Raw genomic sequence first — 21,346 nt, 5'->3', positions numbered from 1 at the left:
GTGATGGGGGAGGGGGACAAAGCAGCTGCCCTTCCCCAGCAAGGGCACCAGCAAGGGCTAGTCCTGGCTCCCTTCTGGAGCCACGAAGACTGTAGGAGCAGGCAACAAGTGGGAGTTTCCCCACCTTCCTGAGGGTGGTGTGGCTCGGGCTTCACCCCTGGGGTAGTGGGTGGCAGGCTCTGGCCTTGTGGCAGCGGGCTCTGTGACCCAGTCACAGGGCTTCAGGCTCCAGCCCTGGACACCCCCCACCCTTAGCCCTCCCCTGCTCCCTCCTCATCTAGGGCTTAATTTGTCCCCTAGCTTGCCTGGGCTGAGTAAGTCTGCTGTGAAAAGTAGCAGATTTACTAGCTAGCACATCTTTAAAATAAATAAAGCAAAACATGCAAAGCACCCTGTGTTTCTATTTTGTTTAGGTCCAGTTAAAGAATAGAGACAACTGTACATTATTTTTATTATGAGTCTGGAAAAAAAAAACCTACATAAATAAATTACAATGATTTGAACATGTATATGTGCATATTTATTTGTTTTTTCCCTAAAATGAATTATTTTAGGAAAAATTGTCAGAGCTGCCACCAGCAAGAGTTTGTGGCCGCACTCTGAAGTCACCAAAAAATTTGTTGCGAGAACCCCCTCTAGTTACTCAGCGAATTGTCTTGCAACCACTTTCTCTATAGATTAACCAAAAATGGAAGGTTGCCCACTGGATGACAGCAAGATTGTCAGCATCAGACATTGGTTTCTTGAGTAAAGATCACACAACAGCTTCCTTTAAAGAATCAAGCACTGTGCCTTCCATAAGAGAAGCCTGGGCAATCTCATTCAGCAATGGACCCAGTTCAGAACCCTAAAACAATTAATTTGGTTTGGTCTCTCATAATTTTTGAATTACTGCCATGGAATATGTTGCCTTTTAATGAGAGGAAATTAAATAGAAAAAATTAACTAACCATGTGCCACCTTCCTTTAGGTTTCATTGCCGTATTCCATTGGGTTGGGCTGCCCTTGTTGCTGGCCCCCGCAAGGTTGAACTGTTGGTATCACGGCAATCTCCGTGGAGGGTTCCTGGCTCTTCAAAGCATCATTGGTCAAAGCCCAAGTCTGGCAACTCATCTATCTAACTTGCTATCTTCTTGATTTTTTGGAATGTTACTTGGGGTTATTTATTTTGGCTCATAGATAGTGGGTTTTTTTTCTGACATTAGTATTTTATTTTTAGTCATGCAAGCAAATGGTAATCTAGTGGACTAAACACAGGACTGCGTTCTGAGAACTGTTAATTTTTGACTCCTGATTTGCTATGTGACTTTGGGCAAATCACTAATCTTCTCTGGACCTCAGTTTCCTCATCTGTACAGTGGAGATAAAGGGTGATGTTCTCACTACCAATCCCATGAGTTATTTCCTCCCCTGCAACCCAGTAGCTGATGTATTTAGATGTTGGTCTAGTCAAAGGATATTAAATGATCTATATTCACTTTTTTAAAGGATCATTATGGCTAAAAATATTTTCTTCAAAGACAGAAAACTCTGGTAGGGCATCTGAAATTAAGTCTAATACTTTGGGCTCAGTTGTGCCCCCAGGGTGCCTTGCTCGTGCCAGACAACAGCAGTAGCATCTCAGATAAGTAAACAAGAAATTCCTGTATCCCGTGAATGCCTTAAAGGGAGAATTTGGCCTTCCATGTTTAATCATGGAAATAAATATCAGGATGAGGTCTTCTCAGTTCTCTGTAGACCTAGTACAATATATGGGCCACTTGCTTGGCCAAAATGATACAATGATGATGTCCTTCAAATGAACAGCAATCAAAGCTTTTATTTTTTCTATATCAACTTCTACATGATTTTTTAGAAAGTTGCTTGTCAACAACAAAGACATTGTTACCCAGGGTTTTGCTGAACCCAAAGCAGTTGGTACCTTTACTCTTTGCAAGGTGGTAGCAGGACTTAAATCAATGGGGATATGGCCCATCCAGTCAAGAGATAGTTGATGCAAACAAAAGTGCTTTCACTCAAAGCTTCTACTCTATTTAGTTCCTAGTACTTAGACATATGTCTGCTACAGGTTAGAAGAGCACCCCAAAGTAACTCAGGTTTCATGTTTATCCAAGGTCTTGAGGAGGTCTCGAGTGGATTTCTATAGAGGTCCAGTGGCCAGCCTTCTGTTTGCTGGGGAGCTTGAGTGGTGTTCAAGTGTCCACCAGGCTCAGATGCCTTCCTCTTTTTATAACCATTTTATTAGTATTACATAGCTTTTACTCAGCAGCTTGCTTTTTTTTTTTTAATCAAGCTAAGCGAAGTGTGGAGTTGTCTAGCTTGTCCAGCAAGGAATCTTTCCATCAGTTAACCAGCTATATTTCACAAAGCACTAGTTAACTATTGCCATACTTTCCATCTTGTAAAACTGCATGCTTCGGCAAAAAGTTTAAATCAGGATGGCACAAGGTCATGTTTACTCCTCTCGCTCATTTCCCTCCTCCCCTCCTGGTCTATTAGTTGTGCTAAGGCTTCAGAAGCAGCCTTCCTTGCTGCTTTCAGCAATGGGCATAACAATTATTTCACCTGTGGGCAGTGGTCTAGACATGTTACTGGGCTTTGGCCTCTCAGAAACTTCCCCCTCCTACATCATCATCTTAATTTCTATGGAAAAACTTGAAATCCAGATAGTGGAGTTCCTTTAAAACAATTTGCAGTCATGATATAATGCTGATTCAGGGGTCAATTCTACTCTTATTGATCTCAGTGGAAATCCCTGTGAATTTGAAAGGGAGCAGGATTGGGAACACTCATTCAATAGGTGCTGGACCAGATGCTGTGCTGGTATAAATCAGTGTAGCTCCATCAAACCACACCTCTAGCCAGATAACACTGTCCTCGGTGAGATTTTTTTGTCTCCCGCGTTATAGGTGAGACCGCATTATATTGAACTTGCTTTGCCCCCTTCCCCCATTCCTTGTTCCCTGACCACCCCCTACCCAACCCGCCTGGCCCCTGACTGCTCCGACCCCTATCCACCCGGCCCCCTGACAGGCACTTACCTGCAGTGGGAAGTGGAGCGACGTTGCCCCAGCCCGCTCTACTCTGCCACCTCCCAGCTGCGGTGCTCCGCTTCCCGCTGCCAGTGAGTATGGGGAGGTTGGAGAAAGGATGCCCCCCGCACTCACTGGTGGCGGTAAGCAGAGCGACATGGCCCCATCCTGCTCCACTCTGCCGCTTCCCAGTCACGGCGCTCCACTTCCCGCCGCAGGTGAGTGCGGGGAGGTTGGGGAAAGGATGCCCCCCGTACTCACCGGCAGCGGGAAGCAGAGCACCACGTCTGGGAGCTGGCGGAGTGGAGCGGGCTGCGGCTGGGCTGTTGTGCTTCCGCCACTGCTGGTGAGTGCAGGGGGGGAACCCTTCCCCCAAACCCCCTCCCCCGAGCGACACGGCTGGGGCCAGGGGGAGGGAAGCAGAGTGGGCTGCTCCCAGTCCCCCGCTAATCCCTGGGCCACTCTGGGACTGCGGGGCCCCCAAAAGTGCCCTCCCACAGCTCCTTCCCCCCAGACCCTGGGGGGGAGCCCCTGACTGCCCCTGAGGCCCTCTGCCCCTTATCGAACCCCTTGGCCCTGGCCTGGCCCAGAACCCTTAACACGCTGCTCAGAGCAGCATGTCAGAGCTTTACCGCGTTGTATGCGAACCCGTCTTATATTGGGTTGCGTTATATCGGGGTAGAGGTGTATTGTCTTCTGATTTACACCAGCTATGGGTAGCAATCCATAATTATGGCTGAAACAATCCAATTTATATTTTATTGGAGAACTGAGTTATTTTGGCATTTGTCTGAGTGCTAGCTATTAGCTTGATGGATGTCACACTGGAGCTCCATATGCTCCTGATTTCTCTAAGCCCTGGTCTATGCTACAGAGTTAGGTCAACGTAAGCTGCCTGACATCAACTTAACTCTGTAAGCATTTACATTAAAATGTAGCTCTCACTGATGTAACTTGCCCACTGCACCAACTTAACCCCACCACTGGAAAGGGTGTAGCGATTAAGTTGATATAATGCGGTTGACAGTGTCATTGTAGATGCTGCGTTGCTTGCATCGACTGTTGCTGCCTTTCAGAAGCTGTCCCACAATGCCTCACACTCACTACTAAATCAGAGCAAGCGCTCCTGACGAGGACACACATCATCAACACAAGGAGCATAGTGTAGACATACAACCACTGCAGCACTTAAATTGCTTTTGCATGTCGACGTAACTTAGGTCAACTTAATTTTGTAGGTAGACTTGTCCTAAGAAGCACTTACATTTACAGTAAATTTCCTTATAAATGCTTGTCAGAACAAGCATAAACCAGGGACAGTAAGAGGAGCTAAGGAGCTTATGCTGGTGGTTTTATTAGTTATATTGTGGTAGTGCTTAGAGGCCCCAATCTGGCTTCCACCGCCCATTATGCTAGGCACGCTACACATATGTCATCCCTTGCCCCCAAAGAGTTTACAAGCCAAACATTCAGCAAGAGGGAACAAGTAGAGAGAAGCTGCTGTGGAGAGGACAGTGACATGTTTGTTTGGTATGAGCAGCAGTCACAGCATAGCCACTGCCAAGTGTTTTGCAGGCATCACAACGGTGGTGCGTTTTAAGGAGGTATTCGCAGGGGTGACATGGGAGAAAGGGCAAAGGTGCCTGAGGGAAAACTGGGTTAGTGGGTGTTGTAGGCTAGCACTGTTGTCAGAGTAGAAGTAGAGGGTCGGCAGCTGTTAGTGTATGAGAGTGGCAGCTAGGGTGATACTAAGTTGTGGTGGTGCCTTAGTGGTAAAGACAAGTTACTTGTTTTTGCAGTGGGTGAAGAGCCAGGAAGATAATCTTAGTGGCAGCATTTTAAATTTGATTTGAAGGGAGCAACATTGCATTTGTCAAGGCCAGAAAGGAGAAGGTTATAGTAGTCAAGAGACAAGATGATGAGCCTGGACTGGAGTGTTTTTATCTGCACGGACTGAATTTCCTGGGGTTATTTTGAGGGTGGGAAAGGAGCTGGTATCTGTTATGAACTCCCACGGTGTAAAGCCATTAAAAGTCACTGAATGCTTGAACAAGGGTTTTTATTTTTATATTAGATACTGGAAGTATCAGATGAAAATCTGTCCTTTATGTGCACTCAAGGGTGCTGGAACAATTTTTATAGTAGGGGTGCTGAGAACCATTGAACCAAACTGCAGACCCTCTATATATAATGGAAACCACTTCAAGTCAGGGGGTGAGGTAGCACCCAGCACCTATATGTGCAGTACACTGGAAAATCAGCAGAACAGTAAACGTGATCACAATTTAGAATCTCTGTTACACTTGCTAGCTAGGTAACTCACAGGCTGTCATTCATTCCAGCTTGACATACTTTATAGCTTTGCTGAGGGCTTTCTTGATAGTAACATTACTATCTCTGGACCTAAGTTTCTGTTAGAGATAAATGTATTTCATTGAGCTGTCATAATGTAACCCAGGGATCGGCAATCTTTGGCATGCAGCCCATCAGGGAAATCTGCTGGTGGGCCGGGATGGTTGTTTACCTGCAGCATCTGCAGGTTCGGCCAATCACAGCTCCCACGGGCCGCAATTCACCATTCCAGGCCAATGGGGGCTGCAGGAAGGGCGGCCAGCACATCCCTCGGCCTGCACCTCTTTCCACAGCCCCCGTTGGCCTGGAATGGCAAACTGCCACCCGTGGGAGCTGCGATCGGCCAAACCTGTGGACACTGCAGGTAAACAAACCATCACGGCTCGTCAGCGGATTTCCCTGATGGGCCACGTGCCAAAGGTTACCGGTCCCTGATGTAACCTGTGGCCTGTTCTCCATCCCTCACCACAGAGCGTGATGGGTCTCTCTCACCTACCAGGCAATCCTATTTTATCACTTCTACCATAACGTGGTAGCCTTCTGCTAGTCTCAATCCCTAGAGGCAAATATGGATGAATCAGTTAATTCCAGCTGCATTTCATTAATGTTTAGGAAATTTTATTTAGCCATTTGGGATGGCACTTCCATACACATGCTCTTTTCTATAAGAATTCATTTGCCCCCTTGCCTTAGCAAAGAAGGATGGCCTTTTGGTTAACGTACTGGGCTGGGAGTCAGGAGATCTGGTGTGACAGGTTGGGTCATAGAAACCCCCTTGGGGCTGCCAACTGATGTGCCAAGACTACTTTTGCCCCTGCTTTCCCTGCCAGCTTGGGCCTTCTCTTTGAGCGCTGACATGCCATGCATGCCCATCTGCACCACAGGTCTGACACACCCACCACATGCCCCACAGCTGCAGCCTTAAACTGAAAGCACAGAAGTGTTGTGTCTGTCTATATGCTCCAGATGCCCACTCAACAAACCCTAAACCCCCCAAATAAATCCATTTTATTTTGTATAAATAAAGCTTTACAAAAACAAAGCATTACACTGATACTCTATAATGCTGAGAGAGAGAGATGCTTTGCCCACCAGCCCAGGTATTAATACATACTCTGGGATTATTAACTACAGAAAGTAGGATTTAAGTGGTTCCAAGTAGTAACAAACAGAACAAAGTGAATTACCAAGTAAAATAAAATAAAACACGCAAATTTAAGCCTAATACAGTAATAAGACTGATTACAGATAAAATGTCATCCTCAGAGATGTTTCAATAAGTTTCTTTCACAGACCCCTCCTTCTCAATGGAAAAGCACCAGGTTAAAGATGGATTCCAGTTCAGGTGACATGATCACATGTCACTGTAAGAGTTCATTACCCACTTGCCAGCACACACGTATACAGGAAGACTTACAGGTGAAACAGAGCCATCTGCAGTCAATTGTCTTGGTTAATGGGAGTCATCAAGATTCCAAACCACCATTAATGGCCCACACTTTGCATAATTACAATAGGCCCTCAGAGTTATGTTTCATATTTCTAGTTTCAGATAGAAGTGATATATTTATACAAATAGGATGACCACACTCAGTAGATTATAAGCTTTGTAATGATACCTTACAAGAAACCTTCTTCATGAAGCATATTCCAATTACATTATATTCAAACTCATTAGCATATTTTCATAAAATCATATAGTGCACTGTCACATCTGGGTTCTAGGCTTGTCTCTGTCCCAGACTTCTAATGTGATGTTGGGCTTCACATCTCTGTGCCTCAGTTCTCCCTCTTTAAAGTGGAGATAATGACGCTCCCTTTCTCCCACCCTTTCTGTTCTGTCTAGTAAGCTCTGTGGGTCAGGGACTTTCTCTTGCTGTGTTTTGTACGGTGCTCAGAATGGGGCCCTGATCTGGGTTGGGGTCTCTATGCACTACTATAATACTAACAATATTTTTGTGACTGTAAGAGGGATACCTTCCCCTTTAAGGGTCAGAAGGCCTTGTGCCTGTCAGCCCTGCCCTGCTACATCTGTGCAGGGTATGGGATTTAAGAGGAGGAAGGCCCAGCAGTTGAGTGCTGGCTAGGGAGGAGAGCAGACAGACTGTTCTGGTGAGAGGCAGGTAGCTCGGCTTGCACTAGGAACTGCCTGTGGCCTGCCTGGGGCCCTTGGTAAGATGGTAGACCTGACATGGATGGCTGAGCTGACTGAAGTCCAGGAGCTGGTGAGACAAGCTGTTGCTGCTGGGATCCTGCCTGCAGGGACGGGGACTGAAGGCTGAGCCCAGCAGGACAGAAAACTTTTCTTTTGATGTTGTATTGAACTTGAACTAAGGAGTTCTGTTACTCCAGAAGGGGTTGAACACTGTAAAGTGGCTAGGTTGGAGAGCCAAGTCACCTCTATGGCAGGAGCAGGGCAAAGACTGTAGTGGGGAAACTGAGGCAGAAGTGCCACAGCACTGGGTCTTTTTGTGTGGGGCACTCTGGGATGGTGAGACTGGAATAGTGAGGTTCTGCATTAGTTGCACAATGCTGTACACATTTCATTATGTCTTGGGCATCTAAATGCTCATGTAGGCATCTAGATTACTTGGTCACCTGAAAGACTTATTTTTACAGCAAGCCTGCAGTATATGTTCTAAATATCTAGCCAGATTTGGACAGCTGTATCCTTATACTGGTAACACTGTATAAAAATGATTAATATATTTAAGAAAGCAGTGCCAATATGTTGGAAATCTTAACATAAGATGGAAAATCATCAGTGAAACTGTTCTATTTACAATGTAAAATTGTGTACAACATACCAATGCAGTTTTTAACATCCGGCTAACACACTATAACTTACTCTGCTAACATGGGCTTAGGCTGATGACACAAATGACTAGTGTAGCATATTTGAAAAACATTATCCCAAGATTTTAAAAATGATTGTCTAAAAAGCATTTTTGAAAATCAGAGTACTTATTTAGCTGTCTCAATAAAGATTTAAGAAACTAACATCTCAGCCACCCATTTTTGAAAATCATGGCCCTACATGTGGGAAAATAAGAAAACAGCCTTTAACACAATTTCTGATGAGATTTTTTTTTGATTGAGTCAAACCTCTGTGAAGAGTGTTCTGATTTTTACCCTGAAGATGCTGGACATTCAGCAGATATAAAATAAAGACTTGGATTGCACTAGTGGATTGTATCCTTTATTTAACTGGATGTAAATGTAACCCCCCCCCTTTACAGTATTTAAAATGAGCATTAAAAAATGTTCACTGCTAAACGCATCTTCCATGATACTGCATGCTATATGTCAAAAAGACAATATTGTGAAAGGATTCCCCTCCTCGGATGATGTTGGTTATATGCAGCTTAATTTGAAATGTACATACATGTAAATTCTAAGAATAGGGTCTGCGACGGGTTTGGTCACAGAGACCCCCTTGTGACTGTCACCTGACATGCTGATAGGGTGACCAGGTGACGAGAACAAAATATTGGGACACATGGGGCGGGGGCCGCCGCCGAAGCACCAAAAAAAATAAAAAGCCAGAGTGCAAAATATTGGGACAAACGGCATCCCAACCATACGTCGGTCGGGACGCGGGACAAACAACTAAATATCGAGACACTCCCAATTTTATCAGGACGTATAGTCACCCTACATGTTGAAATTACCTCTGAGCCCATTTTCCCTGCCGGCTTGGGACTCCAGAACCCTGCCTTGTTGAGCCAGACATGCTAGCCTGCTGCAACTTAGACTCAGGGTTTGGGCCATGCCCCCAAAGCTGCAGGCTTTAAGTGAAAACAGCTCTGCAGGTTACCTGACTCCAGCACCCAGACACCCAGCTCTGACTGGGAGCCAAACCCCAAATACCCTGCATAACCTTTATACAGAGTAAAACAGATTTAAACTCCTGAATTGTCTGCCTTCTAGAACACTGGTAGAGAGAGATGCACAGCTGTTTGCTCCCCTTGGTATTAATCACTTACTCTGGGTTTACTAATAAAAGTGATGTTATTAAGTATAAAAAGTAGGATTTAGTGGTTCCAAGTAAGAACAGACAGAACAAAGTAAGTTACCAAGCAAAAACATGCAAGTCTAAGCCTAATACAGTAAGAAACTGATTGATTACAGGTAATATCTCACCCTCGAAGATGTTCTAATAAGCTTCTTTCACAGAATAGACTTCTTCCTAGTCTGGGCCCAATCCCTTCCCCAGTACAGTCCTTGTTAGTTCCAGCAGACATCTTAGGTGTTAAGCAGGGGATTTCTCATGACTGGCCGCCTTTTTCTCCTGCTCCACCCCCTTTTATCGCTTTGGCACAAGACGTGACTCTTTTGTCTCTGTGGGTCCCCACCCCTTCTTCTAAATGGAAAAGTACCAGATTTAAGATGGATTCCAGCATCATCTGACATGGTCATATGTGTGTGAGACCCCCAGCCTCCATTCTTCCTGGGCTGGCCGACAACTGCACAGGAAGGTTTGTAAGTAAACAGAGCCATTTACAGTTCATTGGTTCTGAAGCACCCTTAAGGGCTTCCACTGAATATGTTTACATTAGTAATACACGTTTATATCTTATTCTCCTAACTCCAGACATAGAAATAATACATGCAAACAAATGGGATGAACATACTCAGTAGATTATAAACTTTGTAATGATACCTTACGATAAAGCATATTCCAGTTACATCACATTCACATTTATAAGCATATTTTCATAAAGCATATGGAGTGCAATGTCCCAGGGTCCTAAAAGTTGACAGTCTACTTCGAGGTTTTAACTTGGACTGCGTGGAACTATTATATCATTCCTCAGTAAGATTTTGTCATTGTTCCCTTTAAAGCATATCCATAATGGGCAAAGCCCATATTCATGGCTTTCATAGACCAGTTCTCAGCAGGCATAACTCTTTCCCTCCACCCTCAGCTTAAATTCTGGCCCTGTTTGAAGTCAATCGAAAAACTCTCATTGACTTCAATGGGGCCAGGATTTCACTCAGAAGTATGCAGTTCACCTTCTCCCCATTTCATACCATGTTGATCCTACCATCCATATTGAGCACAAATTCCTTTGTCTTTGTCCTTTTGAGTTCCATTGCTGTGATTATGTGCACACTGCGTGCAAGAGCAGTTCCAGATTGCAGTTACATCAGAGATTACAACTGATATCTGAGTTTTATCACATTTATAAGCAATTAATAGCAACTGACTTCTTATATGAAATGAAAACTGAAATGAGGTTTTTTTCTTTCCAGGAACTGATATCTGAGATGCTTCCATTAACTGGGAAAACAATAATATTTGATAGTTTTCCTGATCCTTCAGAAACATGGGAAATAATTGAGACTATTGGTAAAGGAACATATGGCAAAGTTTTTAAGGTGTTGAACAAAATAAATGGCAGCAAAGCAGCAGTCAAAATCTTGGACCCAGTTCACGTAAGCTACTTTAATATTAAATTGTTTTTTAGTAAGTTACAACTAAATATGTAACCTCATATGTTGGTTTGTCAGTTGCATTAGAAAAATAAAGTGGAAAATAACCATTATTTGTAAACATTTAACCAAGATGTTTTCTAGGTACATATGTATTTTTAGGCCTGTCAAGAAATTAAAAATATTAATTGGGATTAAATGCACTGTTAAACAATAGAATACCAATTTAAATATTTTTGGATGTTTTCTACATTTTCAAATATATTGATTTCAATTACAACACAGAACAGTGTCCAGTGCTCACTTTATTTTTTATTACAAATATTTATGCTATAAAAAACAAAAGAAATTGTATTACTGTACTTAGTATTTTTCAATTCACCTCAATCTCTTTATCATGAAAGTTGAACTTAGAAATGTAGAATTATGTACAAAAAATAACTGCTCTCAAAAATAAAACAATGTAAAACTTTAGAGCGTACAAGTCCACTCAGTCCTACTTCTTGTTCAGTCACTCACTCAAACACATTTTTTACATTTGCAGGAAATAATGCTACCTGCTTCTTGTTTACAATGTCACCTGAAAGTGAGAACAGGTGTTCATATGGCACTATCATAGCCCGCGTTACAAGATATTTGTTTGCCAGATTCGTTAAAGATTCATATGTCCCTTCATGCTTCAACCACCATTCCAAAAGACATATGTCCATGCTAATGGGGGGGTTCTGCTAATTAACTATCCAAAGCAGTGCAGACCGATGCATGTTCACTTTCATCATCTGAATCAGATTCCACCAGGAGAAGGTTGATTTTCTTTTTTGGTGGTTTGGGATTTGTAGTTTCCACATTGGCGTGTTGCTCTTTTAAGACTTCTAAAAGCATGCTCCACACCTCATCCCTCTCAGATTTTGGAAGGCACTTCAGATTCTTAAACCTTGGGTCGAGTGCTGTAGCTATCTCTAGAAATCTCACATTGGTATCTTCTTTGTGTTTTGTCAAATCTGCAGTGAAAGTGTTCTTAAAACGAACAACATGTGCTGGGTCATCATCTGAGATTGCTATAACATGAAATATATGGCAGAATGTGGGTAAAACAGAGTAGTGGACATACTATTCTCCCCTAAGGAGTTCAATCACAAATTTAATTAACACATTTTTTAACGAGCATCATCAGCATGGAAGCATGTCCTCTCTGGAATGATGGCCGAAGCATGTTAGGGGCATACGAATGTTTAGCATATGTGGCACATAAAAACCTTGCAATGCCGGCTTCAGAAGTGCCACACAAATGCCTGTTCTCATTTTCAGGTGATATTGTAAATAAGAATTATCTCCTGTAAATATAAAAATATAAACAAAACTGCTATTGTGTGGCCAGGGAGGTTGAAGTGTTCTCCTGAAGTGTATATACAAAAAGCCTGTAGGAGAACACTTCAACCTTCCTGGCCACACAATAGCAGATCTTAAGGTGGCCATCCTGCAGCAAAAAAACTTTAGGACCAGACTTCAAAGAGAAACTGCTGAGCTCCAGTTCATCTGCAAATTTGACACCATCAGTTCAGGATTAAACAAAGACTGTGAATGGCTTGCCAACTACAGAACCAGTTTCTCCTCCCTTGGTTTTCACACCTCAACTGCTAGAACAGGGCCTCATCCTCCCTGATTGATCTAACCTCGTTATCTCTAGCTTGCTTCTTGCTTATATATACCTGCCCCTGGAAATTTCCACTACTTGCATCCGAAGAAGTGGGTATTCACCCACGAAAGCTCATGCTGCAAAACGTCTGTTAGTCTATAAGGTGTCATAGGATTCTTTGCTGCTTCTACAGAACCAGACTAACACGGCTACCCCTCTGATACTTGACAAAATATCATACAGCATCTTACTGTTTTCTGTAAACAGAGTTCTTCAATTTTACTGCAGACTCTGAATAATCAGGGCTCTCTTGCGACCCATGGTCAGCTGAATGCCTAGATAGCAGAAAACATTTTTTGCACCAATCTATTTCACAAGAATGCATGAATGTTTGGCATTAACTGGATTATTGAAGGAGGCAGGGAAGCAATATAGCAGTGATGTCAGAAAATCACACTCCACTTTGCAAAGGGGAAGGAAAGGAAGGAGGGTGGAGATGGAAGGGAGAGAAGAAATAAAGCTGATGTCGGGGAGAGAAGAAAGGAGGAGGAATTGTAGCAGAGGAAGAGGGGAGAGTCTGAAGGAGCTGGAATGAGTGAGAGGCGACAAGGACAGAATTGGTGAGAAGATTACGCATTTTATTTTTTTACAGAACATTTAGGCAAAAATAATTACTTTACATTTTTTCTCTGAAAATAGATAAAAAAGCAAACTTTTAATGGAAGAAAATTATTATTTTGTTTCTCTTTGTTTTCATCCTTAACTGCCTAAGACTAAAAAGTTTCAACTGGAACCTCAGAAATTTTCAGCCAAAAATGAAAATATTTGGTTTTCCAACAAACAATTGACAATTGTTGAGAAAAAGCAGATACTTTTTCCAAAAAAATCTTCATTTAATCAAAAACCAAATTTTCTGTCCAACCCCAGGAAACTTTCCACTGGCCCAGAAACAGACACTTCACTAAGTGGATAAACAAGTAATCCACTGGGTGATCAGCAGTAACTGGACAGCAAGAAATGTAGTAGAATAATAACTTTGAATCACCTAATTTCTGGATGGACTTGCACTACTTCTTGATCCTTACAATGTTGTTGTTATGTCTACATTATGTTGGCATTATCCGCTATACCTGTGAGTCACTTCACCCTAATGTGACCATGAATATTGTAAGTAGGGTGTATGGAATGAACGAGACTTCTTTCTGCAGTTTAAACTGAAGGATTTATTAATGGCTGCAGAGGGAGCCGTTGCAATGAGAAAAAAAAAAAAGCACCTTATGGGCTCTCTTCTTTTAATTTTCCCTTCTTTTAATTGTTCAATAATTTATAATAAATTACATTATCTTGGGAGATCTGAGACTAAGAACTTTAATCCTTAAGAGCTTTTGAATGCTCCTTGTTGAATAACAGTTAAAAATGTGTAAAAGTGGAACAGGAAGGAGAATATTTATATGTGCAATAATAATAATTTGAGAACCATTTTCATGTCCAAATGATACAAACTCCTCATTCTCTTGATTATCAAGTCCAGTAAACTTGATGGATAATTTGGCTAAAAATCTTAATGTCAATTATTATTAAAAGGTGCCTTTTTATTGCTTATGGGGAAATTTGACCTTTTATGAGCAGTTTGGGTTTTGTGCAATGTTTTATTAAGGTAAACATAACCAAATATATCCAGTTAATATATTTATCTTCCCCTATAAAATGAAGAGGAAGATTTCCTTTCTGTTATAGATGGAATGAATATTCTATTCATAGTCTCTCTCCCTCTCTCTCTCTCTCTCATATTTCTTGTTATAATGGAGCAAACCACATAATATCTGAGTGCCCCTCGGGAGACAATAACCGCTATTAAATCACAGTAGGACAGTGGTCCAATTTTCCTCTCAGTTTCCCTGAGGCAGCCATGGCTATGGCGTATCTGTTGTGGCTTTTAACTTTTTTGTTTTTAATTTATTTCTTTCTCCTAGCAGACACACTCAGTCTCTCTTCTCCTCCCTTTTTACCCTCATCTCTTCCTCCCCGCCCCCCGCTCCTTCTCTGAGTTCCTGTTTTTGAGGTGTGTCTGTGAGAACACTAATTTGAAGAAGTGAGTTTCACTTTTTAATTTGGAAGACAGGGAGATTTGTGGTGGTTCTTGCCTCTTCCAGTAATGGGATCCAAAGCCTGGGTCCTATGGTTAAGAGAACCTTTCTCCCATTCCATAAGCATCATCCTTAAAATTAAAAACTTCATAGTTCCCTTGGAACATAAGATGTCATGGGAGGTTGTCATCACACAGAGAGAGGCTCTCTGAGGTATGTTCAAGGCCCTACTGGGACTGGGCTAAGTTTAACAATGACTAAGGCTACATTTTAGTCACGGGTATTTTTAGGAAAAGTCATGGACAAGTCACAGACAGTAAACAAAAATTCACGGCCCAGGACCTGTCCATGACTTTTACTATATACTCCTGACTAAAACTTGGGGGGCGCCGTGGATGCAGGGGAAGGGCGGTGTGGGGGGGAAGGGCAGGTGGCAGCCTGGGACCCCTGCTGGTACTGGAGAAGGTGTGGGCAGTGGCGCAGCCCAGGACCCCCACTGCTGCTTGGGGGGTGGAGGTTGGCGGGGCTAGCAGGCACGCCTTCTCCCTCCCCCCAGCAGCTGCAGAGTTTGGGTGTAGGAGGAGGCAGGGGGTTAGGGCACAGGACGGGGTGAGGAGGGCTTTGGGCAGCGCTTACCTGGGGGGCTCCCCGGTAGCAGCGACATCCCCCTCACTCAGCTCCTACGTGGAGGCTTGGCCAGGCAGCTGTGCACCCTGCCTCTACCCAGAGCGCCAGCTTCACAGTTCCCATGGCCAGGAACTGCAGTAGTGAAGTAGTGCAGCTCCATTTCAAGTGTAGACAAGCCCGTAGTTAACCCTTTATACAGTTTGTCTTTGAAGTGTTTAAAGGTGATCAGCAGACAAAAGCTCGGGCTGAAGCTTCAAAGGCTGAATCCATAGGCCAGAGTTTGCAGTCCCATCCTCCTAAGTATTTCTTAGGAATTCTGCTTCACACATATTGTCCCAAAAGATAACTGGTCTCTGCCCAATTGTTCAGCATAGTCTTTTGGCGTTCACAGTACTTCCCAGTGGTTGCATTCATCCTCCCTTCCTTTTAAAGAAGTACCATACCTTCTCACAATAATCTAAAGATTTGCATTTTTAATATAATGAACTCCTAAAATAGTTAAATATAATTCAGTGAGGTTTGTGCACAATATTGAAGGAAGTTACTATAACTTACACCCTGTTTCCTCCTAAAGACATTTGTAAATAAACACGATCAGTCTGCATCGGCTCGAGATACTGGTCATCTGTCCAAGATGCAAGGGCATATCAATCAGCAGATGTCAGCAATTATCACAATCTTTGTATTGCCAAACTGAAATTAAAATGGGGAAAGATCAGCTTTAAATAAAAAGTGGCAAAGAAAGTCAACACTACAGAACTGAGAACAAAAGAGTACTCTGAGAAATTCCAGCTTGAGCTAAGAAACAGATCTAGTCACTGCCAGAGACAGAAGAAAGTGAGACTGCACCTAAAGAAAAATGGGCAATGCTCAGACACAACATGTTACAAGTTGCAGCAGTCACTGTTGGCTATCAACACAGATTTAGGCTTTGTTTACATTAGCACTTTTATTGGCAAAACTTTTGTTGGTCAGGGGTGTGAAAAAACCACACCCCTGACCGACATAAGTTTCACCAACAAAAGCATCAGTGCGGACAGCACTATGTCGGCAGGATTTGCTCTTCTGCTGACATAGCTGCTGCCGCTCATTCAGGGTGGTTTAATTATGCCAGTGGGAGAGCTCTCTCCCACCAGCATAGAGCAGCTAGATGGGAGACCTTACAGCTGCGCCACTATAAGGTCTGTGGTGTAGACGTAGCCTTAGACACAGCAAGAATGGGATAAGCCAAGAGATGTGGCATCAAATTGAGGAAGGAAAAGCACTGTCAAGAAAACTTCTGAATGCTAAGATCATTTGACTATTGGGTGAAAGAGCAAAGGAGGAGTACAAGAAAGCAGACAAAATTGTGAAAAGCATGAGAAGATAAAACAGATGTTGAAGACCTAGCAGCTGAAGCGGGTGTTATGATAGGAAGTTAGTCGTTTACCAAGTAATTGAAACTTCAGGAAATCAGCCAATGAAAAGTATAGATGGAAAATTGCTTACAGCTGAAGTAGAACAGAATAACAGATGGGCAGAACATTTCAAAGAAGTCCTCAACAGACCAGCCCTACCTCAGCACTAGTTTTCAATGAAACATGAACCAAATCAACTTGATACCAGCAGTGGTCTAATAGAGATGTCAGAAGTACACGCAGCAGTCAAGAAGCTGAAAAACACCCAAATGGTGGGAGATGATCAAATCACAGCAGAAATGCTAACAGCACTTGATGCTACCACCCTAATGAAACTGTCAGAACTGTTCAATGAAGTCTGGAAAAAAGAGTCCCCTGGACCATGGAAAATTGTCAGAATATCCAAAAAAAGGGTGATCTTACTGACTTTAACAATTGGACAGTAGTGTGACTTCTTGCCATTGTAGGGAAAGTCTTCTGTATTGTGATATTACAAAGAATGAAAGAGCAGTGGATGCAAAGCTTGGAGAAAAACAGGCTGGATTCAGGCCCCGCGTAGATCAGATATTCACACTAAAGACTATCATAGAAGAATGTATAGAACGCTTCAGCTTCTCCTTATCAACTTCATTTAATTGTTTTTCAAAAGGCATTTGACAGCATGCATCAACATACTATTCTTCAGTCTTATGGAATTCCAGCTAAAGTCATGGACATTACGTACAATGATGCAAACTGCCCTGTAAGGATGAACAGCCAGACAACAGAATGGTTCAACCTGGAAAATAGTGTGAAACCGGGCTATAGTCTAACTCTGTAGTTGTTGTTTGGCATGGGTAGCACGATACTAGCCACTAGAGACCTTGTGACATCAAGGATAGGAAAGGCATTCACTAAAACTCAACAAAGTATGGACATCAAAGATACACCGTAACATAGGCAAAATGGAGAATTTTCAATTCAAACATAATATCAGTGTTGTATGGCTGTGAGAGCTATGAAAATGATAGAAAACTAGATGCCCAACCTGGGTTCCCTTTATACTGTGCTGCTGTGACAGGCTCTCAAGCTCCCTTCCAGCACACACACACACGTGGGGACACACCCAGCTGCAATTTTACACAGATGGTGAGATCAGCTCTGTGCGGGAAAGCTCAGCTAAGGAATTGCCCAGCACTCAAGTGCACACCCCCTCTGGAGTGTAAATCCCAAATTGTATCATCTTGTGCTGCACAGAGAACTATACAGCATCAGCTCATTTGAAATTCGCCCCCTCCCCCAATGTGGAGGAAGACACGCACAGCTTCTTACGTGCCCTTCCCCCTCAGTTATGAATTACACAGTTTTTAGAGAAAACAAAACAAGTTTATTAACTACAAAAGAGAGATTTTAAGTGATCTTAGGGTTAGCAAACAGAACAAAGTTGATTACTTAGCAAATAAAACAAACATGCCATCTAAGCTTAAGATACTAAAGAAACTGGTTACAAGTAGTAATTTCTCACTCTATTGTTGTTTTAGGCAGATTGCAGAGATTCTTAAAGGCCAGCTGCACTGACTTGAAGCTTAAAACTTCAGATATTTCATTCACAGGCTAGACACCCCTCTAGCCTGGGCTCAGTCCTTCTCCCCCCCTTGTCTTTGTTTCTTAGATGTTTACAGCAGTCACCCTGGGCAGGGATTCAGTGAAGAATGTCACTCCACTGCCTTAAATAGGTTTTAAAGAATTCCTGCCATATTTGTCTTCCAGGGTGATTCCCACCCCAGTCAGGGGAAAAGTACTAAATTTAGTCATGGAGTCCAGTATCAGGTGCCCACAGCCAGAACAGTCTTTTCACTGGTAGGCACTACGCCCTTGTCCCTCTTTGAATTAGGGTTGCCTCCAGCCAAAAACTCCATATCATAATATCTCTATGGGGAATATGGGGTGTAGGGTCACATAATGCACCCCTTGTCTTTGACTTGCTGGGATCTTACCTGCTACCAGGGAGCTCATTCCTCTGGGAGGGCAGGAGCAGCACTCAGAGAGAACAGAGTGAGTGGAGAAGGACCCTTGGAGACTTTTTGATTGTTCCTGACTTCTTTAGTCAATGCCAACTTGATTTCCTTAGGCCATGGGAGGATAGGACTCTTAGGCAGGAAGAGGCAACCATGAACCATTTCCTGCAAATGGGGAGACAGCACAGGGTGTAGGAGCATGCCCAGAAGTAATGGGATCATGCAGGCCCTAGTACAACTGGTGGCAGAATGCTTCTGGGCTGTGCCTGCCACCATCGCTGCTGCACATCTCTGGGAACAAGCACCACCTTCTCCTCCTCCTCCTCCAGCTGCTGCCCAGGCTGTTGGTGAGGTGGTGGATCAAACACACATACACCTGTTATGGGAAGAAGCATGGTGGACAGCTAGCACATTATCTCCTACTGGTACCCAAAACTCCATGCAGTGGAACCCCCCAGCTCATGCTATGGGGGACAATAACTCCAAGCCAATCCCTGTACCCCTCCCTGTGTTCAGCCTCCAAACCCTGCACGGGAGATTCCCCTCACCTTATGAGTGTGGGGTTGGTACACCCCATCACAAATCCCTCCTAAAAAATGTTCCTAATTAAAAATACAAACAGGGATGACAACAGTGAACTAAGTTCTGAAGCAACTGATGTCTTTCAGAAGCATCATGGAAAACCCAATGAAGATTAGGTAAATGTCTGGCTTTGTAAATGATTTAATTAACAATACAAACAAAGGAAACCCAAACAAAGTTAAGAATAAAGATAGATAATACTGACCCCTCATCCCCACCCTCAACAAACAGTCACCACTTGCAAGCATAGGAGTATTCATGTATAACAGCTCTTACGTGCTGTTTGCACTGGTTTAGAGAACATTGATAGGTTATGTGTGAAGCGCCTTCCAAAACCTCTTAGGGCAGGTCTACACTAAGGGCGGGGGTCGAACTAGGGTACGCAAGTTCAGCTACGTGAATAGCGTAGCTGAACTCGAAGTACCCTAGTTTGATCTACTTACCCGTCCAGACGCCGCGGGATCGAAGTCCGCGACTCCAAGGTCGACTCCGCCACCACTGTTTGCAGTGGTGGAGTACCGGAGTCGACCGGAGCGCGCGGGGAGTTCGAACTATCGCGTCCAGATTAGACGCGATAGTTTGAACTCCGAGAAGTCGAACTCACCACGTCGACCCAGCAGGTAAGTGTAGACTAGCCCTTAGATGTTCCATGATGTGCAAGCAAATAGAATCACAAATTTCCCTTGCCTGCTGGGAACCAGGAGTAGTGTGAAAATAGGTGGCATCCAGCTGCCTGTCATGGCTTTGATAACCAGATCTTGGGCCCACTCTGAAGTATTCACATTTGGTTTCACGTATACCAAGGACCATGTTTGCCATATTGGCATCCATGCAGGTCCACAAGCATCACCAACAGGCTTTTAGCTACCCAAACGCATACTCAGCCACCACTCTACAGTCTATGGTTGAATTCCCCCTTTCTTGGGCCAGCAATGTCAGGATAAGGCTTCATGAGCCAAGTTGAATGGGTATGTGGGGTCCCCCAAAATAACACTATACAGAACCACATTGTTTCTGGGGAATAAAGTCCTTCTTCCCCGCCCTACAGTAAACGTCGATCTCCTGAGCACCCAGGTCTCATGGAGCTTTCCAATGTGTCCAGTGTTCATGTTCATTAACCAGCCCCTTTGGTCCCCTAAGCCTTGGAGAATGTGAAGCTTTTTCAGTTCACATATTCACTCGCCCCTTTCAATGAGCAAAGTATTTGGCTGTGTATTCCATCGATGGCTCTCGCACAGTTGGAAAACCCCATCCTCTGAAATCTAGCTATAATTTCATGGACTTGGGTTATTGCAACCACCAGTGGATAGATGAGAGCAGGTATAGCTTGGCAAACCTGTACAGCCACCACCCCGACAGCAGACTTCTGACCCACAGCTGTCAGGTATTGCCAGCTCCAAAGGGAGATAGCCACCAGCTTCTGCACTGGTATTGGTTTCTGAAATTGAGTGGTGTGGTCTGGAGCTGGAGGGTTGCTGCAAGCTGTTCAAACAACTCTGTGAAGATTTGCTTCCTCATTCTGAAGTTCTGCAGCCACTGGTCATCAGCCGAGGTTTCCATGCCATGCTGGTTCTCCAGGACCAGAAGCGGCAGTCCACCCATGGCCATACTATTGCAATCACAGTATTGAAGACACCTGTTCCATGGCACCCCAATGGATTTTCACTCATCTTCTTGGTCACCTGGCTTCAGAGACCCACGTATTTCTGGATGGATTCTGTCCAGTATCCAGTACTGCATCACTTGGACATTTGTCCTGTGAGTAGCAGAAGGAGTAGATCCACATCCTCATGGACTTTCTCCATGTCTTCCATGCAGTTGGGCAGAAAGGAGGCTGAGCAGGAGCTGCCATTGCCAAATGTGTGAAGGTAGCATATATTACCAGCATTATCCAGCAAGGTGGTTCCCAGAGTGTCTCCTGTGATACACAGGACTCTGGGATACTGCCCCAGAAATGGTAGTGCTATTGTCACATACTGAAAAGGGATGGTGTGAACATGGGTACACACTTGTGCACAGTGTATACCCATGCCAAGCACAACATATGAGGACACAGTGCAGATATGGGGTACCCACAGTAGCAGTATATGCACAACTAACTGGAGAAGCGCACTAGTATCGATGTACCTTACATGTGACCAGAGTGGCTGTTGCTGAGATCCCCATGTCCCCAAGTGCAGATGAAATACCTTCACACCTT

General features: G+C 43.7%; 1 protein-coding gene across 7 annotated transcripts in view; it reads left to right on the top strand.

The window, feature by feature from the left end:
- Positions 1-21,346, top strand: part of MYO3A (myosin IIIA) — a 188,271-nt gene that overhangs the window by 4,349 nt on the left and 162,576 nt on the right. For all 7 annotated transcript variants that reach the window (XM_039523756.1, XM_039523755.1, XM_039523753.1 and 4 more), the window contains exon 2: positions 10,641-10,823. In XM_039523756.1, the coding sequence (XP_039379690.1) occupies positions 10,641-10,823 (183 nt within the window). The remainder of the gene's footprint in view (positions 1-10,640; positions 10,824-21,346) is intronic.

This window comes from Mauremys reevesii, linkage group 2, assembly GCF_016161935.1.
Source record: "Mauremys reevesii isolate NIE-2019 linkage group 2, ASM1616193v1, whole genome shotgun sequence".
NCBI classification, from domain to species: Eukaryota; Metazoa; Chordata; order Testudines; family Geoemydidae; genus Mauremys; species Mauremys reevesii.
The sequence above is the reverse complement of the archived record's forward strand: the minus strand, read 5'-3'. Positions and strand labels throughout refer to the sequence as shown.